At 42.6% G+C, this 23,736-nt stretch overlaps 1 protein-coding gene across 1 annotated transcript in view; it reads left to right on the top strand.

Moving 5' to 3' along the window:
- LOC128687830 (uncharacterized) overlaps positions 1-18,454 on the top strand; it is a 79,734-nt gene extending 61,280 nt beyond the window's left edge. Inside the window, exon 3 of the mRNA XM_070083834.1 lies at positions 17,588-18,454. Coding sequence (XP_069939935.1) covers positions 17,588-17,721 — 134 coding nt within the window. The 3' untranslated portion in view covers positions 17,722-18,454. The remainder of the gene's footprint in view (positions 1-17,587) is intronic.
- Positions 18,455-23,736: the final 5,282 nt, after the last annotated feature.

Raw genomic sequence — 23,736 nt, 5'->3', positions numbered from 1 at the left:
TGTCATACACTGGAACAATGTTCTGTGTCATGCACTGGAACAATGTTCTGTGTCATACACTGGAACAATGCTCTGCGTCATACACTGGAATAATGTTCTGTGTCATACACTGGAACAATGTTCTGTGTCACACACTGGAATGATGAACTGAGTCATAGACTGGAACAATGTTTTGTCATACACAGGAATAATGTTCTATCTCATACACTGGAACAATGTTCTGTCATACACTGGAACAATGTTCTGTGTCATTCACTGGAACAATGTTCTGTGTCATACACTGGAACAATGTTCTGTGTCATGCACTGGTACAATGTTCTGCGTCATACACTGGAACAATGTTCTGCGTCATACAGTTGAACAATGTTCTGTGTCATACACTGGAACAATGTTCTGTGTCGCACACTGGAATTATGATCTGAGTCGTACACTGGAACAATGTTCTGTGTCATACACTGGAACAATGTTCTGTGTCACACACTGTATTGATGATCTGAGTCATACACTGGAACAATGTTCTGTGTCATACACTGGAACAATGTTCTGTCTCATACACTGGAACAATGTTCTGCGTCATACACTGGAGCAATGTTATTTGTCATACAGTGGAACAATGTTCCGCGTCGTACACTGGAACAATGTTCTGCGTCATACACTTGAACAATGTTCTGCGTCATACACTGGAGCAATTTTATGTGTCATACACTGGAATAATGTCCTGCGTCATACACTGGAGCAATTTTATGTGTCGTACACTGGAACAATGTTCTGTGTCATACACTGGAACAATGTTCTGTGTCATGCACTGGAACAATGTCCTGCGTCATACACTGGAACAATGTCCTGCGGCATACACTGGAACAATGATCTGTTTTATACTCTGGTAAAATGTTCTATGTTATACACTAGTGCAATGTTCTGTAAAAATATATTGAAAAAAGATGTGTCACGCACTGGAACGACGACCTGTGTCACACACACTGGAACAAAGATATGTCATACACTGGAATAATGATCTGTATCATACACTGGAACAGTATTCTGTGTCATTCACTGGAACAATGTTTTGTGCCATATATTGGAGCAAAAATCTGTGTCATACACTTTACAGTGATCTGTGTCATAGACTGGAACAAAGACCTGTGGCATGCACTGGAACAATGACCTGTGTCTTACACTGGAACAATGATTTGTGTCCTGCACTGGAACAATAATCATTGTCATACCCTGGAACAATGATCTGTGCCGTACAAGAGAACAATAATCAGTGTCATACACTGGAACAATGATCTATGTCGTACACAGGAAAAAAGGTCTGTGATTCACTGGAATAAGGACCTATGTCATACACTGGAATAATGGCCTGTGTCCTTCATTGGAATAATGGCCTATGTCATTCACTGGTTTAATGATTGCCCTGTGTCATGCACTGGAACAATGATCTGTGTCATACACTGGAACAATAATCTGTGTAATTCACTTTATCAGTGACCTGTGTCATTCACTGGAACAATGGCCTATGTCATTCACTGGATCAATGACTGCCCCGTGTCATACACTGGAACAATGATCTGTGTCATTGACTAGAACAATTGTCTGTGTCATACACTGGAACAGTAATCACTCATACATTGGAACAATGACCTGTGTCATGCATTGTAACAATAATCAGTGTAATTCACTGTAACAATGACCAGTGTCATACACTGTAACAATGATGGTCCTTTCAACTATCTCCTCATTATTACGGGATTTATTGGCAAATATAACACTTATTAATTTGTTAAGTTTAATGGTGAAGGTATTATGTTATGTTTATATAAGTGAGAGGGGAATGTTGCCATAGATGATGGTGGTGGTGGTCACTGTACACAGCAGCTATGTCATTAGTAACTGGAGATTGATGGTGTCTGATTGCCTTGAATGTGTGTGTGTGTGTGTCTGTGTGTCTGTGTGTGTGTGTTTGCACTCAGATATTTGCACTCACCTTTTTGTGGCTGCAGGGGTCGATTCATTGCTTCTGGCCCCGCCTCTTCGCTGGTCGCTAATAGGTCCACTCTCTCTCCCTGCACCATGAAGTTTATTGTACCTCTTCTTAAAGCTATGCATAGACCCTGACTCCACTATATCACTCTCCAGCCTGTTCCACTTGCTGACAACTCTATGTCTAAATAAATATTTCCTAATATCCCTGTGACTTATCCGAGACTTACCCTTCCAGTTGTGGCACCTTGTTGGAGTGTCTCATCTGTGAAACATCCTGTCTCTATCAACCTAGTGAATTCTTCTCAGTATTTTATGTTATCATGTCCCCCCTTCCCTCCTGTCCTCCAGTGTCTTCAAGTTGACTTCCCTTTACTTCTCTTCGTAGGACATACCCCTGAGCACCGGGACTAGTCATGTTGCAAACGTTTGCACTTTCTCTAATTTCTTTACGTGCTTGACCAAGTGGGTTCTGAACTAGTGCTGCATACTCCAATATGAGCCTAATGTACACGGTGTAAAGAGTCTTGAACGATTCCTTACGGAGGTGTCGGAACGCTATTCTTAGATTTTCCAAGCGCTCTTATGCCGCAGTAGTTATGTGACTGATGAGCGCCTCAGATGTCCTCGGTATTATACTCACCCCAAGATCCTTTTTCTTGAGTGAGGTTTGCAGTCTTTGGCCCCCCTAACCTGTACTCTCTCTGTACTCTCTCCCTAACCTGTACTCTCTCCCTAACCTGTACTCTCTCCCCAAACGTCAAGACTTTCCACTTGGTTGGGTTAAACTCCTGGAGCCAGTTGCTGGATCAGGCTTGTAGCCTGTCCTGATCCCTTTGTAGTCTCCCTGGTCCTCCTCCGACTGAATTCTCCTCATTAGCTTCACATCGTCTGCAAACAAGGACACTTCTGAGTCTACTCCTTCCGTCACGTCGCTCGCATATCTCAGAACAGCACTGGTCCTAGAATTGGCCACTGTGGAACCCTGCTCGTTACAGGCGCCCCACTCTTACACCTCGCCGCATACCAAAACTCCCTGATTGCTTCCAGTCAGGTATTCTCTGATTGATCCACTACCGCGTCTTCCCTGTTATACCTGGCTGGTATCCAGCTTTTGCACTAATCTCGTGTGTGTGAGTGTACTCACCTAGTTGTACTCACCTAGTTGATGTTGCAGGGGTCGAGTCCAAGCTCCTGGCCCCGCCTCTTCACTGGTCGCTACTAGGTCACTCTCCCTGAACCATGAGCTTGATCGTACCTCTGCTTAAAGCTATGTATGGATCCTGCCTCCACTACATCGCTTACCAAACTATTCCACTTCCTGACTACTCTGTGGCTGAAGAAATACTCCTAACATCCCTTTGATTCATCTGTGTCTTCAGCTTCCAACTGTGTCCCCTTGTTACTGTGTCCAATCTCTGGAACATCCTGTCTTTGTCCACCTTGTCAATTCCTCTCAGTATTTTGTATGTCGTTACCATGTCCCCCTTATCTCTCCTGTTCTCCAGTGTCGTCAGGTAGATTTCCCTTAACCTCTTCTCGTAGGACATACCTCTTAGCTCTGGGACTAGTCTTGTTGCAAGCCTTTGCACTTTCTCTAGTTTCTTTACGTGATTGGCTAGGTGTGGGTTCCAAGCTGGTGCCGCATACTCCAATATGGGCCTAACGTACACGGTGTACAGGGTCCTGAACGATTCCTTATTAAGATGTCGGAATGCTGTTCTGAGGTTTGCTAGGCGCCCATATGCTGCAGCAGTTATTTGGTTGATATGCGCTTCAGATGTGCCTGGTGTTATACTCACCCCACTTCACTTCTTCATTCAATAGTTCCCTTCTACAATTGTGTCTTTTTCCTTGAGTGAGGTTTGTAGACTCTGGCCAACTAGACTGTACTCCGTCTGCGGCCTTCTTTGCCATTCCCCAATCTTCATGACTTTGCACTTGGTGGGGTTGAACTCCAGGAGCCAATTGCTATACCAGGTTTGCAGCCTGTCCAGATCCCTTTGTAGTTCTGCCTGTTCTTCGATCGAATGAATTCTTCTCATCAGCTTCCCGTCATCTGCAAACACGGACACTTCGAAATCTATTCTTTCAGTTATGTCGTTCACAAATACCAGAACCAGCACTGGTCCTAGGACTTACACCTGTGGGAAACCGCTGGTCACAGGTGCTTACTCTGACACCTCGCCACGTACCATGACTCGCTGCTGTCTTCCTGACAAGTATTCTCTGATCCATTGTAGTGCCTTCCCTGTTATCCCTGCTTGGTCATCCAGTTTTTGCACTAATCTCTTGTGTGAAACTGTGTCAAACGCCTTGCAGTCCACGAAAATGCAATCCACCCACCCCTCTCTCTCTTGTCTTACTGTTGTCACCATGTCATAGAACTCCAGTAGGTTTGTGACACAGGATTTCTCGTCCCTGAAACCATGTTGGCTGATGTTGATGAGATCATTCCTTTCTAGGTGTTCCACCACTCTTCGCCTGATAATCTTCTCCTTGACTTTGCATACTATACATGTCAGTGACACTGGTCTGTAGTTCAGTGCTTCATGTCTGTCTCCTTTTTTTAAAAATTGGGACTACATTTGCTGTCTTCCATGCCTCAGGCAAGCTCCCTGTTTCGATAGATGTATTGAATATTGTTGTTAAGGGTACACATAGCGCCTCTGCTCTCTCTCTCAGGACCCATGGAGAGATGTTATCCGGCCCCATTGCCTTTGAGGTATCTAGCTCACTCAGAAGCCTCTCCACTTCTTCCTCGGTTTTGTGTACTGTATCCAGCACTTGGTGGTGTGCCCCACCTCTCCGTCTTTCTGGAGTCCCTTCTGTCTCCTCTGTGAACACTTCTTTCAATCTCTTGTTGAGTTCCTCACATACTTCGCAGTCGTTTCTTGTTGTCTCTCCTCCTTCCTTCCTTAGCCTGATTACCTGGTCCTTGACTGTTATTTTCCTCCTGATGTGGCTGTATAACAGATGTGGGTCAGATTTGGCTTTCACTGCTATGTCGTTCTCATATTGTCGTTGGGCCTCCCTTCTTATCTGTGTATATTCATTTCTGGCTCTACGACTGCTCTCCTTATTCTCCTGGGTCCTTTGCCTTCTATATTTCTTACATTCCCTAGCACACTTGGTTTTTGCTTCCCTGCACCTTTGGGTGAACTATAGGCTCATCCTAGCTTTTTCATTATTCCTGTGTGTGTGTGTGTGTGTGTGTGTGTGTGTGTGTGTGTGTGTGTGTGTGTGTGTGTGTGTGTGTGTGTGTGTGTGTGTGTGTGGTTGTGTGTGTGTGTGTGTGACTGTGTGTATCTGTGTGTGTGTTTTCACGTATTTTTGGTTACAGGATTTAAGCTCCAGCTCCCGACCCTACCACTGAACTAATTGTTATCGCCTTCACTCTGTTCATTGTCGAGTCGATGCTATTTCCCAACCACCCTGACGCTGAAGAAATACTTCCTGACATCCTAGTGACACATTTGTATCTTAACATTCACCAGTTCTCACGCAGTTTTTCTCTCTACCAATTTATATTTTATACCTCCTTATGTCTTCCCTTACCTTCTGTCGTTCTGTATCATCACCTTCAATTCCATATGTTTCTTATCACTAGTTTAATTTCCATGTCTCTGGGACTACTCTTGCTGCGAACCTTTGCGCCTTCTTCAATTTCTTGACATGCTTCATCGTGTAAGTCTTCAAGACCTGTACTGCTTGCTTCAACTGTAAAGTATAGATAACTGGTTCTGAGAACCAACAAGCTGATAAATTAATTCTTCACTTGCCTAACGTTTAGGCATGACCTACATCCTCATTTGGATTTGTCAAGTGTGATACCACCTACGACTGCTTCACTTCACCTTTCTACAATATATAAGCCACTGATGGACTGATTACATCGACTCTAGGCTGAGGGACTGATCACCTTGAACTCCTCCTGTTCTTCACATTTCTCCTGTATATGGACTGAGAAAGTCACTGTGTAGCGAAACGTTTCTTCAAAATGATACCCAATTGTTTTACAAGTGTCAAATTTATCAACTGTAAATGAAATACGTCAATTACTGAGTCATGAAGGACTCTTTGTTGAGGTTCCTGAATGCCATAGGACTATTAGATTTGCCAAACATTCATCACTGGAAAGATTATTGAAGTTAACCCTTGACTATATACTCAGTGTTATGTGAATCCATCAGTTATTGTCTTTAGTAAAGTTTCAAGCACTGTTCCCTAAACCTGTAGTCTTTTTAATGTTCTCATTTTTATTCTTCACATCATGTGCAAACATGGATGCAGTTCTTCCGGTTCGTCATCTACATATATCAGAATGAGAAATGGTAGTAGTGTTAATTATTGTGGGTCGCCACTCATCTCACTTCGCAGCTCTGACGTCTCTTCCTGGGAGATCATCCCCAATCTCATTCCTCCTTGGCGTTCTTTATCCATTATTGGTATTTGTGGCTTCTCCAGTTTTTAACAATCTCTCGCGCGCTGCGCTATCAAATGCATTTTTATGGGCCCTGGAATATGCAGTCGATTCGATTCATCCTTCTCTCTCTGATTTCACTGTCACCTCATTGAACTTAATCAGGTTCGTGAGATAGGATTTACCAATGGATTTTGTTATCTAAAAATATTATTTTGCCCGATGCTCCGCATCTCTTCGTTTGGTTATCTTCTCTATTGCCTTGTACCGAATGCACGTCAGAGATATTGCTCATGACTTTAATACTATCTGAGTTCCCTTTTTGCTTAAAAGTTGGGACTACATTTCCTCTCTTCACATATCTGGCTATTTCACCATTTTTATTGATTTTTAGATTTTAGCTGGAGGTTAACACACTGCCTTTGCAACCGCTTTCTTTTTTTAGTAAGCATGAGAAAATATTGCTGCGTTCTATTGCTTTTGAGATATCTTGCTACCTCAGCAGCGTCTTCCCTTCGTAGTATCGTCATTGATTCAACAGAGACCATCTATCAATATCGTTTATTATTTTCTTCCATTTTTCTTTTTCTTTTTCTTTTTTTCCCATCAAGCTGTTGTTATTCTTTGGTCTCATAAGGTGTTATTTTACTTATGTTATCTTCTTGTAAAATATTTAAAATTTTTAGTATGTCATTCACGAATTGTCTCTCAGCTTCTCTCTTTCCTAATTTGTGCTTATTCGTTTCTAATATATTTATTTGCCTCTTGTTTTCCTTGCTATTTTTTTATTCCTCTGCATCTTCTGGTGAACTCAAGCTCTCTTTGGCCTAACCATTACATTTTCTATTTTCTCTGGATATTACTGTCTGGAATAGGACTGTGTGTGTGTGTGTACTCACCTATTTGTACTCACCTATTTGTGGTTGCAGGGGTCGAGTCCTAGCTCCTGGCCCCGCCTCTTCACCGGTTGCTACTGGGCCCTCTCACTCTCCCGCTCCATGAGATATATCATACCTCGTCTTAAAACTATGTATGGTTCCTGCCTCCACTACGTCACTTTCTAGGCTATTCCAATGGCTGACAACTCTATGACTGAAGAAATACTTCCTAATATCTCTATGACTCATCTTTGTCTTCAACTTCCAATTGTGACCTCTTGTTTCTGTGTCCCCTCCCTGGAATATCCTGTCTTTGTCCACCTTGTCTATTCTGCGCAGTATCTTATATGTCGTTATCATGTCTCCCCAGACCCTCCTGTCCTCCAGTGTCGTCAGGCCGATTTCCCTTAACCTTTCTTCATAGGACATTCCCCTTAGCTCTGGAACTAACCTTGTCGCAAACCTTTGCACTTTCTCTAGTTTCTTGACATGCTTTATCAAGTGTGGGTTCCAAACTGGAGCTGCATACTGCAGTATGGGCGTGACGTACACGGTGTACAGTGTCTTGAAAGATTCCTTACTAAGGTATCGGAACGCTGTTCTCAGGTTTGTCAGGCGCCCATATGCTGCAGCAGTTATCTGGTTGATGTGTGCTTCCAGAGACATGCTCGGTGTTATACTCACCCCAAGATCTTTCTCCTTGAGCGAGGTTTGCAGTCTTTGGCCACCTAGCCTATACTCTGTCTGCGGTCTTCTGTGCCCTTCCCCTATCTTCATGACTTTGCATTTGGCGGGATTAAATTCGAGAAGCCAGTTGCTGGACCAGGTGTCCAGTCTGTCCAGGTCTCTTTGAAGTCATGCCCGGTCCTCATCTGATTTAATTCTCCTCATTAACTTCACATCATCTGCGAACAGGGACACTTCTGAGTCTAACCATTCCATCATGTCGTTCACATATACCAAAAATAGCACTGGTCCTAGAACCGACCCCTGTGGGACCCCGCTCGTCACAGGTGCCCACTGTGATACATCATTACATACCATGACTCGTTGTTGCCTCCCTGTCAGGTATTCTCTGATCCATTGCAGTGCCCTTCCTGTTATACGCGCCTGATCCTCTAGCTTCTGCACTAATCTCTTGTGAGGAACTGTATCAAAGGCCTTCTTGCAGTCAAAGAAGATGCAATCAACCCACCCCTTTCTCTCGTGTCTTACTTCTGTCACTTTATCATAAAACTCCAGAAGGTTTGTGACACAGGATTTGCTGGTTGGCGTTTATACTCTTGTTCCATTCCAGGTGTTCCACCACTCAGGTCTATAGTTTAGTGCCTCTTTTCCGTCTCCTTTTTAAAAAATGGGAACTACATTTCCGTCTTCCATACCTCAGGTAGTTGCCCAGTTTCCAGGGACGTGTTGAAGATTGTGGTAAGTGGCACGCACAGCATGTCTGCTCCCTCTCTAAGGAACCATGGGGAGATGTTGTCCTGTCCCATTACCTTTGAGGTATCGATGTCCCTTAGCAGTTTCTTCACCTCATCCTCATCTGTATGTATGTCGTCTAACACTTGTTGGTATATTCCTTGCTGGTGTCCCCATCTGGTCTGCCCCCCAAGAGGCCTTCCTGTCTCCACTGTAAATAATTCCTTGAATCTCATGTTGAGCTCCTCACATACCTCTTGATCGTTTCTTGTGAGTTCTCCTCCTTCTTTCCTCAGCCTTATCACCTGGTCTTTGACTGTTGTCTTCCTCTTAATGTGGCTATACAGCAGTTGCGGGTCAGATTTGCCTTTCGATGCTATGTAGTTTTTGTACTGTCGCTTGGCCTCCCTCCTTATCTGTGCATACTCGTTTCTGGCTCTTCTACTAATCTCCTTATTTTCCTGGGTCCTTTGCCTCCTGTACCTTTTCCATTCTCTGTTGCAATTAGTTTTTGCCTCCCTACACCTTCGGGTAAACCAAGGACTCGCTTTGGTCTTCCTATTATTTCTGTTTCCCTTGGGAACAAACCTCTCCTCTGCCTCCTTGCACTTTGTTGCTACATATTCCATCATCTCGTTTACTGATTTTCCTACCAGTTCTCTGTCCCACTGAACCTCCTGCAGGAAGTTCCTCTTACATGTGTAGTCCCCACTTTTATAGTTTGGCTTTTCTCATTCAATTCCTGTTACCTTCTCCACTTGTAACTCTACTATATAATCAAAACTTAGAACCAAGTGATCACTAACTCCAAGGGGCCTCTCGTAAGTGATGTCCTCAATGTCTGAACTGCTCAGGGTGAACACAAGATCCAGTCTTGCTGGCTCATCCTCCCCTCTCTCTCTGGTAGTGTCCCTGACATGTTGATGCATGAGGTTTTCAAGTATCACATCCATCGTCTTGGCTCTCCACATTTTGGGACCCCCATGTGGCTCCAGGTTTTCCCAGTCGATCTCCCTGTGGTTGAAATCGCCCATTACCAGTAACTTGGCTCTGCTCGAGTGAGCTCTTCTTGCCACCTCAGCCAGTGTGTCCACCATCTCCTTGTTGTTTTCTTCGTACTCCTCTCTTGGCCTCCTGCAGTTCTGTGGTAGGTTATACATCACTCCAATGACTACTTTATGTTCTCCAGACTGAATTGTACCTACTATGTAGTCTCTTTCTCCAATCACATCCATGCCTTCCATTTCCTCAAATCCCCATTGGCTTTTTTATGAGCAGTGCAACCCCTCCTCCCCCTCTACTCCTTCTATCTTTCCTCAGGATCTGATATCCCGGTGGGAAGATTGCATCTGTTATTGTCTCAGCGAGTTTTGTTTCTGTGACTGCTATGATGTCTGGGGATTTCTCACTGATTCTTTTGTTCCACTCCTCATGCTTATTCGTTATTCCGTCTGCGTTTGTGTACCAAACTTTCAACTTCTTTTCTATCACTGTGGTCCTGCAAGAATATCGGGATTGGGGGAGCGAGAGCCTTGGTGGGGGCCTATGGGGGGCTGTGGTGTAGGTGGGGTTTGTGATGATGGGGGTGGGGTCAGAATGCCCATAAGGGACAGCTGTTGGGGTGATGTTTGTGATGTGGGGGTTGGTGGCAGAGGGAACAGTGAGTGGGTTGTAGTTTAGGTTGCTAAGTTGCATTGGGATTGTCGCGGTTGGAGTCTTTCGGTGGGAGATTCTGCGGGGTGTGTTTGCCCTTCCTCCTGTGTCTGGGTCCTTCTCATCATCATCATTGCCTCTCGTTCCTCCTTGCATCTCTGTACCCTCTCTTTCAGTGTAGTCCTTTCTTCTTGTGTTCTGTTGTGATCGAGGTATACTCTTTGGTACCCCTGTTTGTCCTTCAGTTGTGCTTTCTCTTCCAGGATCCTGGTTCGAACTGATTCTTCCTTGAAAATTACTTTGACAGGTCGTATCCTTCCACTCGCAAACCACCCAATTCTCCGAAAATTTGTCACCTGGGTCATATCGCCCTCACCTATTGTTTTCATGATGCCTTCAATCATTTTTTCCTCCTCTGTTTTATTTCTTCGAAGTTGTCCCCCTTGGCTTCTTGGAGCCCATAGACAAAAACTGACCTCACCCTTTCCTCCTCCCACTGAGTCTCCATTTGCATCCTCTGAGGTGTTTTATTTCCTTCCATTGAAATGTTCTTGCCTTCAGTCCCTGTCCTATCTGAAACTTCTATTCTCAGTGAACTGTCTTTCATGATCAGCTGTTCCTTGCTATTGCAGTTAGCTGTTAGTCTCTCTGCATATAACATACCTTCATTGTCTTTGGACCTGTCAATTGATCTTAGTATGTTCCTCGTCTTTTCCATGGCCCAATGTGGGTCTGATAGGGCCTTCGTGTATGGCATATCTCCTTTGTTTCTTACCATCCCCTTGTCTGTACCTGACAGAAAATTTCCTGATGTCGCATCTGAATTGTCATTGGTCTCCCTAGTCTGTTTTAGGTTTTTCAGTTTCTCTTCTAAGCACTGTATGCTAACTTCTGCTGCTAAGACCTGCAGCTCCCAATTCCTGCACTCTTCAGCTATCTGCTCCTCCATAATCTTGCCAAGCTCTTCTATCTTCCTTCCTCACTCTTCCTCCCTTTTTCGGAGCTCTAACTCCCAATCTTTCCTCTCTGGTTCGTCCACCAGATCTCTGGTTTTCCGCCCTCTAGGGCAACCCATTTTTTTTATTACCACAGAAAGAAGCTTATGTATTTTACCACAGAGATAAGTAAGTTTATGTGTTATCAGGGTGTGTGTGGGGGAGGAGGGACAAGGCTAGAGGAGAGAGAGAGAAAATAAGAGGGGGAAGGCTAGAAGAGGGAGAGAGAGAGTAAGAGGGGAAGAGAGAAAGGGTAGAAAGAGGGAGAGAGAGGAGGGAGTATGAGGGTGAGGGATAAGACTAGGGGAGAGAGAGAGAGAGAAACAAGAAGGGGGAGAGAAAGGGAATAGAGAGGGAGAGAGAAAGAGAGAGATAGAGAGGGAGAGAGGAGGGTGAGTGAAAAGGCTATGAGAGAGAGAAATGCGAGGGAAGGGTAGAAAGATAAAAAGAGGGAAAGATAGAAAGAGGGAAAGGGAGAGAGAAGCCTATAGAGAGAGAGAGAGAGAGAGAGAGAGAGAGAGAGAGAGAGAGAGAGAGAGAGAGAGAGAGAGAGAGAGGAGGGTGAGGGATAGGGCTATGGGAGTGAGAGAGAGAGAAGGGGGGGGGAAGGACAAGGGAAAAAGGCTATGAGAGAGAGAAACGCGAGAGAGGGGGAGAGAGAAAGATAGATAGAGGGAGGGAGTGAAGGCTAGAGAGGAGGGTGAGGGAAAAGGACTGTGGGGGAGAGAGAGGGAGAGAGGGGGGTGGTGGGACGCGGTCAAATTCCAAGGGTCAGCTGTGTGGGTGTGTGTGTGTGTACTCACCTAGTTGTGGTTTCAGGGGTCGAGAGTCAGCTCCTGGCCCAGAGTGTGTGTGTGTGTGTGTGTGTGTGTGTGTGTGTGTGTGTGTGTGTGTGTGTGAGCACGTCAGTTGATTATATGTCCCAGAAATACACCTCACCTCTATGTATCCATAATACTAATAAAATACCAATAATACTGAGAGTAATTCTAATAATTATAATACTAGTATGTGTTAAAGAGTCTTTCTTTCGCCCAGTTGTGTACTACCTTATACTACATGTGTACCCAATACTTGCTTCTCAGATTGTACTGTCTTTGTGTCTTAAAACCATATCTCTTAAAACTGTTGTCAGTCCTATTGGCCCCAACTCACTCCTCCTGCCTATTCCTTGCTCCTACAAATTTTATCTTCCTACTACTGCTAGATGCTGTGTGTATGATAATCACTCTGGAGCAGGGTATGTGACAGTCAGCTACCAGTGATCGTAGGGCCGGCTCTGTCACTCAAAACTTCCCCATAACCACAAACAGGTGATTTGTACGTTACAACTCAGAGGGGACGTCCATCCAGATGCTTGCTGTACGATGCTCGCTGTGTGTGTGTGTGTGTGTGTGTGTGTGTGTGTGTACTCACCTAGTTGTACTCACCTAGTTGTACTCACCTAGTTGAGGTTGCGGGGGTCGAGTCCGAGCTCCTTCCCCCGCCTCTTCACTGGTCGCTACTAGGTCACTCTCCCTGAGCCGTGAGCTTTATCATACCTCTGCTTAAAGCTATGTATGGATCCTGCCTCCACTACATCGCTTCCCAAACTATTCCACGTACTGACTACTCTGAGGCTGAAGAAATACTTCCTAACATCCCTGTGATTCATCTGTGTCTTCAGCTTCCAACTGTGTCCCCTTGTTACTGTGTCCAATCTCTGGAACATCCTGTCTTTGTCCACCTTGTCAATTCCTCTCAGTATTTTGTATGTCGTTATCATGTCCCCCCAATCTCTCCTGTCCTCCAGTGTCGTCAGGTTGATTTCCCTTAACCTCTCCTCGTAGGACATACCTCTTAGCTCTGGGACTAGTCTTGTTGCAAACTTTTGCACTTTCTCTAGTTTATTCACGTGCTTGGCTAGGTGTGGGTTCCAAAGTGGTGCCGCATACTCCAATATGGGCCTAACGTACACGGTGTACAGGGTCCTGAATGATTCCTTATTAAGATGTCGGAATGCTGTTCTGAGGTTTGCTAGGCGCCCATATGCTGCAGCAGTTATTTGGTTGATGTGCGCTTCAGGAGATGTGCCTGGTGTTATACTCACCCCAAGATCTTTTTACTTGAGTGAGGTTTGTAGTCTCTGACCCCCTAGACTGTACTCCGTCCGCGGCCTTCTTTGCCCTTCCCAAATCTTCATGACTTTGCACTTGGTGGGATTGAACTCCAGGAGCCAATTGCTGGTCCATGTCTGCAGCCTGTCCAGATCCCTTTGTAGTTCTGCCTGGTCTTCGATCGAGTTAATTCTTCTCATCAGCACTGGTCCTAGGACTGACCCCTGCGGGACCCCGCTGGTCACAGGTGCCCATTCTGACACCTCGCCACGTACCATGACTCGCTGCTGTCTTCCTGACAAGTATTCCCTGATCCATTGTAGTGCCTTCCCTGTTATCCCTGCTTGGTCCTCCAGTTTTTGCACCAATCTCTTGTGTGGAACTGTGTCAAACGCCTTCTTGCAGTCCAAGAAAATGCAATCCACCCACCCCTCTCTCTCTTGTCTTACTGCTGTCACCATGTCATAGAACTCCAGTAGGTTTGTGACACAGGATTTCCCGTCCTTGAAACCATGTTGGCTGCTGTTGATGAGATCGTTCCTTTCTAGGTGTTCCACCACTCTTCTCCTGATAATCTTCTCCATGATTTTGCATACTATACATGTCAGTGACACTGGTCTGTAGTTTAATGCTTCATGTCTGTCTCCTTTTTTAAAGATTGGGACTACATTTGCTGTCTTCCATGCCTCAGGCAATCTCCCTGTTTCGATAGATGTATTGAATATTGTTGTTAGGGGTACACATAGCGCCTCTGCTCCCTCTCTCAATACCCATGGGGAGATGTTATCTGGCCCCATTGCCTTTGAGGTATCTAGCTCACTCAGAAGCCTCTTCACTTCTTCCTCGGTTGTGTGCACTGTGTCCAGCACTTGGTGGTGTCCCCCACCTTTCCGTCTTTCTGGAGTCCCTTCTGTCTCCTCTGTGAACACTTCTTTGAATCTCTTGTTGAGTTCTTCACATACTTCACGGTCATTTCTTGTTGTCTCTTCTCCTTCCTTCCTTAGCCTGATTACCTGGTCCTTGACTGTTGTTTTCCTCCTGATGTGGCTGTACAACAGTTTCGGGTCAGATTTGGCTTTCGCTGCTATATCATTTTCATATTGTCTTTGGGCCTCCCTTCTTATCTGTGCATATTCGTTTCTGGCTCTACGACTGTTCTCCTTATTCTCCTGGGTCCTTTGCCTTCTATATTTCTTCCATTCCCTAGCACACTTGGTTTTTGCCTCCCTGCACCTTTGGGTAAACCATGGGCTCATCCTGGCTTTTTCATTATTCCTGTTACCCTTGGGTACAAACCTCTCCTCAGCCTCCTTGCATTTTGTTGCTACATATTCCATCATCTCATTAACTGGCTTCCCTGCCAGTTCTCTGTCCCACTGAACCCCGTTCAGGTAGTTCCTCATTCCTGTGTAGTCCCCTTTCTTGTAGTTTGGCTTCATTCGTCCTGGCCTTCCTGCTTCTCCCTCCACTTGTAGCTCTACTGTGTATTCGAAGTTTAAAACCACATGGTCACTGGCCCCAAGGGGTCTTTCATATGTGATGTCCTCGATATCTGCACTACTCAAGGTGAATACTAAGTCCAGCCTTGCTGGTTCATCCTCTCCTCTCTCTCTTGTAGTGTCCCTTACGTGTTGGCACATGAAGTTTTCCAGTACCACCTCCATCATCTTAGCCCTCCATGTATCTTGGCCCGCATGTGGGTCCAAGTTCTCCCAATCAATCTCCTTGTGGTTAAAGTCACCCATGATCAGGAGCTTTGCCCTGCATGCATGAGCTCTTCTGGCCACTCGCCAGTGTGTCAACCATCGCTCTATTGCTCTCGTCGTACTCTTGCCTTAGCCTCCTGCTGTTCTGTGGTGGGTTATACATCACTGCTATTACCACCTTGGGACCTCCAGAGTGAAGTGTTCCCGCTATGGAATCACTTTCTTCTCCGCTGTCTCCTCTCTCCAGCTCATCAAAATTCCAGCGATTTTTGATCAGCAACGCCACTCCTCCACCCCCCCTGTTCCCTCTGTCTTTCCTCAGGATTTGGTATCCCGTTGGAAAGATGGCATCTGTTATCATACCTGTAAGCTTGGTTTCTGTGAGAGCTATGATGTCCGGTGATGCTTCTTTGACTCTTTCATGCCACTCCTCCCACTTATTTGTTATTCCATCAGCGTTTGTGTACCATACCTTCAGTTTCTTTTCCAACACTGTGGTTTGGGGGGCCTGTGAGGGTGGGAGACCTGGTGGCATACTGTGGGATTCTATAGCTCGGTGTTGGGTGGAGGCTGTGGGTATGGATTGTAGTGTGTGTTGGGATGGTGTGATAGGTTGTATGGTTCTGAGAATAGTTGTGTGTGTGCTTGCCCTTGCTGTTCTGTTCTGCTCTGACTGACCTCTGCTGGTTCCATCCTTGTCTCTTTTCCTAGCTCCTTTCGCTTTTTTGTCCTCTCCATCAGCTACTGTGTGTGTGTGTGTGTGTGTGCGTGTGTGTGTGTGTGTGTGTGTGTGTGTGTGTGTGTGTGTGTGTGTGTGTGTGTGTGTGTGTGTGTGTGTGTGTGTGTGTGTGTGTGTGTGTGTGTGTGTGTGTTTACTGATTAGTTAATTGTCCAATCAAGTCATTAGTTGAATCCAATCTAAGAACCTGCCATCCTATCCTTGGATAACACAAGATTTCTTACCTCTGTCTGGACAAGGGCAGTTTGTGTTCCAGGTGTAGAAGTATTTCTGGTCTCCTGAAGTTTTCAGTGGGTGGACCATCCAGATGGGCAGTAACTCATTATCGTACCAATTTCAATGCATTCAACTTGTACAGCTAAGAGGGATTTATCCCTTCATGCATGGGACTTTGTAGGTCATTAAATCCTTATAGAAATATGATATCTTGGAGTCAGTTTAACATCTGGATTAGGAGACAAGAGACGTTGTCTCGTCGGTATGGTTATATATGTGTAACTGAGAAAGCAATCATTATGCTTAGTTGAATATATTAGCCCATTTAAGCTTCTTTACTGAATTAGTCTTGTAAAAGAGAGTTGTTTCACGCCTCCCCTTCTCACACTCTCACTCTTAACAGCTTCCCTACCAACTCATGACTTAGGAATAATGGAAATTAGCTTAATGTCCTATAATGATTGCATTTTTTGAGTCTGCACTCTCTGCTAAAGTATTTAATCAATTCTTGTCATTTTTCTGCATCGAGGAATACTGTGTGGTTGCTGGCCCTTAGAGTATTTCCCTCACAGGCCTTTTGATGTATGTAAGATTTGCTTAAAGTAAAGACCAGGTCTAGTTATGCTGGTCTGTCCCAACCTCTGTCTCCTCTGGCGACACATACAAGCACAAAGTTTTCTAATATTGATTCCATCTTTTTAGCCTCCAAATGAATCCCAGGTATCTCAGTTTATTCCATTGTAGTTAAAATCTTGCTTAATTAGTAACCATGCTTCTGTCACGTATTTCTTCTTACCATACAGTAATTATGTTGGTGTTTGTGTCTCTTTTCTGTGTTTATCTGCTGTTTGTTGGCAGTCAATGCTACCTTGGATCCCCTAGTCACTTACCTTTATTTATCCCTCGCATCTTCGCTAGTTTAATATAAGTACTACTCCTCTCTCACTCCTTCTCCGCTTTCCTTGTCTTTGTAATTAATATTCTGTTGTTTATATTACATAAATACTTTTGAATAGATAATCTCTAAGGTATGTCTTTCAATCAATAATGTTAGGAAGCTTCAGTTCACACCCAGCAGTAACCATTCAGGTAATCACCTATTATGTATTTACAAGCAACATTACGTGCTAACTTTTCTCTTTTTATCAGTTTCGTCCACTCATCTACAACTCTATTGACAAATCAGTGCATTTATATATCCCTTTTAATTAAACTTTATCCAACTTAAACAAATTACTGAGAGGTTTATCGTAGTTCAATATTTTCGTTACTTTATTTATACCCTCTTCATTTATCCTCTTCATATATTTTAACATGAAGGAAAAAAAGATTTCAAATATAATGGCTGAACTGATGACGTGTCATCAGTTCAGTGCATAATGTGAACTTATTCACCAATGCTTAATCATTTTATGTAAGAATTTAAAAAATGTTACTTCAGCCAATAATGTTGCTATATATACACATTTCTTTCGACAGACAAAACGGCAGCGATTCAGCGGAGAACCTCCGGCTGTCCGGGGATGCTGTGGGTGTACGGGCGGCCGTGGACGGTGTTTCTCACCTTGGTCTCACTGCAGTGGGCAGCATCCTCAGTACAGCTTCTCTTATAGTGCGGATAATTACTCAGTCACCACAACCTCTCACATTTCCCCTTAAACCCTAATTCCTTTTCTCCTAAAGCCTATTTCCACCCTCCTACCAAGACTGGACATCGCTTTCATCACAGTGAAGTACCGGCTACAGTTCCCGGGACACAGCCTGTTCTGTCCTGCTCACTCGCTGTGGCCCAAATGTGGCTGTCTGGAAGGCCATTAAACACAAGCCACTGTGACTCAGGTGTGGCCTCTCTGTGGACAACACCTCACCGCCAGTCGTTTTCTTCAAGATGACGCACACACACACACACACACACACACACACACACACACACACACACACACACACACACACACACACACACACACACACACCAAGCTTCTAGGTGAAAAATCTACGCATTAAACACTGAGAATGCGACTAATGATAACCAGTCACTGAGTGATTTTAAAGAACTGTGTCCACACCTGAAAAACTCTGGCAAGAACTCCCTCTCTTGCCTCATTAAGGGAACAAAAGCAACACACTGTCACTGATAACAGAAAGTGGTTGATGTCATGTATCTGAACATTCATTTGGAAATTTCTTAGAGTTCTCCCTCACAGAAGTGGACTTCACTGCAAGTATATGGTCAGGTGATCATCCCTGCTGTGCGTAGTGTCATCAACATTGGTGTGTGTGGTGTCATCAATATTGGTGTGTGTGGTGTCATCAACATTGGTCTGTGTGGTGTCATCAACATTGGTGTGTGTGGTGTCATCAATATTGGTGTGTGTGGTGTCATCAACATTGGTGTGTGTGGTGTCATCAACATTGGTGTGTGTGGTGTCATCAATATTGGTGTGTGTGGTGTCATCAACATTGGTGTGTGTGTGGTGTCAACAACATTGGTGTGTGTGTGGTGTCATCAACATTGGTGTGTGTGTGGTGTCATCAACATTGGTGTGTGTGGTGTCATCAACATTGGTGTGTGTGGTGTCATCAATATTGGTGTGTGTGGTGTCATCAACATTGGTGTGTGTGGTGTCATCAACATTGGTGTGTGTGTGGTGTCATCAACATTGGTGTGTGTGGTGTCATCAACATTGGTGTGTGTGGTGTCATCAACATTGGTGTGTGTGGTGTCATCAACATTGGTGTGTGTGGTGTCATCAACATTGGTGTGTGTGGTGTCATCAACATTGGTGTGTGTGGTGTCATCAACATTGGTGTGTGGATTACAACACTTGGCTCACCATTTCTGTCGTCTAGTTTTCTTAGTAGAGTAGCTGACTTTTATATACCAAACCAGAAACAATACTCCAATATATGTACCAAAAAAAACTATATTGTAAATTAGCACTTAAAGAAATGGCGTGCAGACTGAATTGTATATAAATCGATATAACAAATATATATATATATATATATATATATATATATATATATATATATATATATATATATATATATATATATATATATATATATATATGTATATATATATATATATATATATATATATATATATATATATATATATATATATATATATAGATAAGTAGAAATTAAATTTTCAGATGTAACATCATCAGAATCTAAAATTACAATAAAAGAATAACAACTTTTAAATAATTTAAAAACCTAATTAAATTTTAACCTGGAACATTGTACAGTATTATGATGATACTGACGACAATAATTATGAAATCTGATTTTTTTTAATGGATAATGTAAACAGTGTTATGTATTATTGTACAATATTTCAGATCTAAATTTAAATTAGAATTTTTGGTGATTTTAAAATTTTTGATTCTGATGATGGATGATGTTACTTCCGAAACGAAATTAATAAAGAAATTGTTTGTCTCTTTCTCTCTCTCTCTCTCTCTCTCTCTCTCTCTCTCTCTCTCTATCATACGTATATATATATATATATATATATATATATATATATATATATATATATATATATATATATATATATATATATATATATATATATATATATATATTGACAAAGGAATAATACAAGTACACGTGATGTCAGTTATGCAAAATAACCTACATAAAATAACAGGAAATATATTACTTTAATTACTTTTGGGAAGTTTCATTAGTTTACAAGGGTGAAAGCCAGCTGAGTAGGAGAGGATACATAGTAAGACGGAAGACACATTGACTGATCCACAGTGACACATTTTATGACTTACTCATCCATGGAACCAAAAAACTGATATCATTTACATCTATAATGCGTTGAGGATAATTAAATCACTTCTTCTCTTGTATTTAAGAAACAAAAAAGTGGCAATTTGAAATATGAATGAATCAAGTATGTAAATCATGAAAAAAATTATAAATGGTATATTTTTTTTCGGGGGGGGGGGGGGTTAGTGATAATTTATTCAGTATATTCCAAAAATGAATCATTTAGACACAATTTGTTTGTCCTCAACAGTTGGCCTAAAGTGAAGTCGTTTTGGTGTGCCTAATTCTCTTTCTTAGTTTTGTGTTTTTTTTTGCCTAACAGGAGTCGAAGTGCGGTAGTAGCTATTTTGTCTGACAACCAAAGAACCCGAGTTCGATTCCGGGCTGCGTGGAAACGTTGAATATATTTCCTTCTGCATCTTGTTCCTTTTTCACCTAAAATTAATTGGATACCTGCGTGTTAGCGCTGTGTCCTGGATCGTGACGTTAGGATGGCAATAAACCCTACACAGAACTGGTTCCTGGAATAAACTGAGGAGGGATAACAATTCTTAGCTTGTAAATGAGCTGAGGAAGGATAAAAGTTCTTAGCCAATAAATGAACTGAGGAAGGAAAAAAGTTCTTAGCCTGTAAATGAGCTGATCTGAGGTAACTGCTGGTAGCTTGTAACTAAAATGTCCATTTTATGAATCACGTCACATTCTTGCAAACTTCCAGCAAATTAGGTAAATCTCTGACTACAGAGATCCTAACATTACATGGAGACATGTATCTAAATTAATAATAATATTCAACATTTTGAGATAGTTGAAAGATTATCACAGAGTGATATCAATTTTTGTTTGTGTGTGTATGTGAAAATACTAAACACAAATAAACACACATTGAAAGTCAACTTATATATGATGTTTTTGAGGAACTTTGCACACATAACAGTACTAGTAACCAAAAGTGGAATCAGTCATGATCTGTTTTAATGGTGAATTTCACTGGAGGAACAGAGGGAGTCATTTGGGAAGGGTTGCAGTCAGAGAACCTGGTCTATTCTGGATATTTTGTTAATTTGCTATCCAGTCTACTACAACAGGGTTTATAAGCCTGCGTTTCAGTTGTGATTTACCAGACAAGGATTATCTGTTTCCTGTATATATATATATATATATATATATATATATATATATATATATATATGTCGTGCCGAATAGGCAGAACTTGCGATCTTCGCTTAAATAGCAACGCTCATCTTGCCATATAGGACAAGTGAAAATTTGTGTATGCAATAATTTCGCCAAAATCATTCTGAACCTAACGAAAAAAATAAATTTCACTGTCTTTGTTTAGTATTAAATTATTGTAAACAAATCTAAAATATATTTAGTTGGGTTAGGCTAAAATAAATTGTTCATGTTATAATAAGGTGGTCAAGTGCGGTCATACCTGCCAAGCTCTTGGGAGTTTGGTGGGCTGTTACCAAGCACCATGGCTTGTTGTAGTGTTTTAGAATCCCAGGTTCAGGTGTTGAAAAAGGAGATTCTACTTCTTCAGGAGGAAAATAGGAAGCTGAAGCTTCGCATAGATGAGTTTGGGAGCGAGTGTGAGAAGGATTTAGCTGGTAAGGAAGGAATGGTCACCAGCAGTGATAGTGGCAGCCGCTTTAAGTGGCAAGTGGTTCACAGTTCAGGAAGAAGGAAGATGAGGAGAGTTAATAAAGAAGATGTGAAGGTAGGAAATCGATTCTCTGTTCTCCAAGACGAGTGTACTTCAGTGGTTAGTGAAGTTGAAGGTACCACTGATTCCCTTGCTAATCAAGGTAAGAATATTTTAATAGTAGGCGATTCTCAGGTAAGATATATGGACCGTGCATTTTGTAACAGAGACAGAAAGTTCAGACAGAGAGTGTGTCTTCCTGGAGCTGGTGTTGGTGACATAGTCAGCAGGTTGGATAATATTATGTCAGGTAATGGGATCAAGCGCATTATCTGTCTTAGTGCTGGGGGTAATGACATTGGGAAGGGCAGGAGAGAGGAGCTGCTGGATAAGTACAGGTCAGCCATAGAAGTAGTTAGGTCTAAGGGAGGGATCCCAGTCATACGTAGCATCTTGCCTAGAAAGGGAGTGGGCAATGAATGGATGTCTAGGGCAATTGGTATAAATCGCTGGCTAGACAGGTACTGCAAGGAACTTGCAATCCCATTCATTGATAACTGGGATCTTTTCTTTGGCAAATGTGATATATATGCAAGGGATGGGGTTCATCTCTCTGGGGATGGAGTGGTTGCATTAGCTAATTCAATTGAGAGGGTAATTGATGACTTGTCTAGGAATTTAAACTGATAGATTATAGAGGTATGGGTGTTTGTGGGAAACAATCAGGCTGCAGCATTAGGGTTAAAAACAGCAGTTATTACCGGGATACCTCAGGGATATGTTTAAAAGACAATATTCAAAATAAAGTTGCTAGTAATGGCAAATCAATTGATCAACAAACAAAGAGAGATAGTAGAGGGCAACGAGTGACTAGCTCCCTAAAGGTTTACTATACAAATAGTAAGAGTTTAAGAAATAAGATAGATGAGCTAAAATTACTTGCAAGTGTAGGTAATATAGACATTATTGGTATAACAAAGACCTGGTTCAAACTGAAAGATAGAGAAATGCCTTCTGAATACAACATACAGGGTTATAAACTATTCCACACTGATAGGGACAACAGGAAGGGTGGTGGTGTGGCGATGTATGTCAGAGAAAATTTAAATTGTTGTCTTAGACATGATAAAAGATTAGAAACATCGAACACAGAATCTGTTTGGCTACAGTTTCTCGAGAGACGTGACAAATTAATTTTGGGTGTGATTTATAGGCCCCCAAACCTTAATAGGGAGTGCAGAAAGCTGTTATGGGACGAAATTCATAAGGCATCTAGATATGAAAATGTTGTGATAATGGGAGATTTTAACTTAAGACAAATTGATTGGAACAATATGACAGGAAATCTTGAGTCTAGTGACTTTCTTGATACGGTTCAGGATTGCTTTTTAGAACAGGTTGTGACAGAACCAACTAGAGGAAACAATCTGCTTGACTTGGTTCTTGCCAACAAAGGTTCGCTAATTAATAATCTTGAGGTTAATGATGAGCTTGGGGAAAGTGATCACAAATCACTTAGTTTCAATATATCATGGAATTACCCAGATAACTGCAATCAAATCTCTGTCCCAGATTTTCGCTTGGCCGAATTCATGGGACTGAAAAATTACTTGGGTGGGCTAAATTGGGATGACCTGACTATGGGTCAGGTAGGTGATCTTGGTTGCCAATATGACGTTTTTCAGAGCATAGTTCTAGCTGCCCAGACAACTTTTGTTCCGAGCAGGGAAATTAGATCTAACAAAAATGATCCCAAATGGATGAACAATAGATTAAAACATCTCATTGGTCAAAAGAGAGGCATATATAGGCGTATCAAAAGAGGGGATGGGCAGTTAAGAAATCAATATATTCAATTAAAGAGAGAAATAAAAAAAGGAATAAGAAAAGCAAAAAGGGATTATGAGGCTAAGGTCGCAAGGGATTCAAAGACTAACCCAGAAGGGTTCTTTCAGGTATGCAGAAGTAAGATTAGGGACAAGATTGGCCCACTTAAGAGTAACTCTGGTCAGATCACTGACAGTGATAAGGATATATGTGAAATACTAAATACCTACTTTCTCTCAGTTTTCACCCAGGAAAATACTAGCGATATTCCTGAAATAATAGATTACGTAGAACAGGATAATAAACTATGTACGATAGCGGTAACTAGTGACATGGTCCTCAGACAAATAGAGAAACTAAAATC

Source organism: Cherax quadricarinatus, chromosome 10, assembly GCF_038502225.1.
Source record: "Cherax quadricarinatus isolate ZL_2023a chromosome 10, ASM3850222v1, whole genome shotgun sequence".
In the NCBI taxonomy this organism is placed as follows: Eukaryota; Metazoa; Arthropoda; class Malacostraca; order Decapoda; family Parastacidae; genus Cherax; species Cherax quadricarinatus.
The sequence above is the reverse complement of the archived record's forward strand: the minus strand, read 5'-3'. Positions and strand labels throughout refer to the sequence as shown.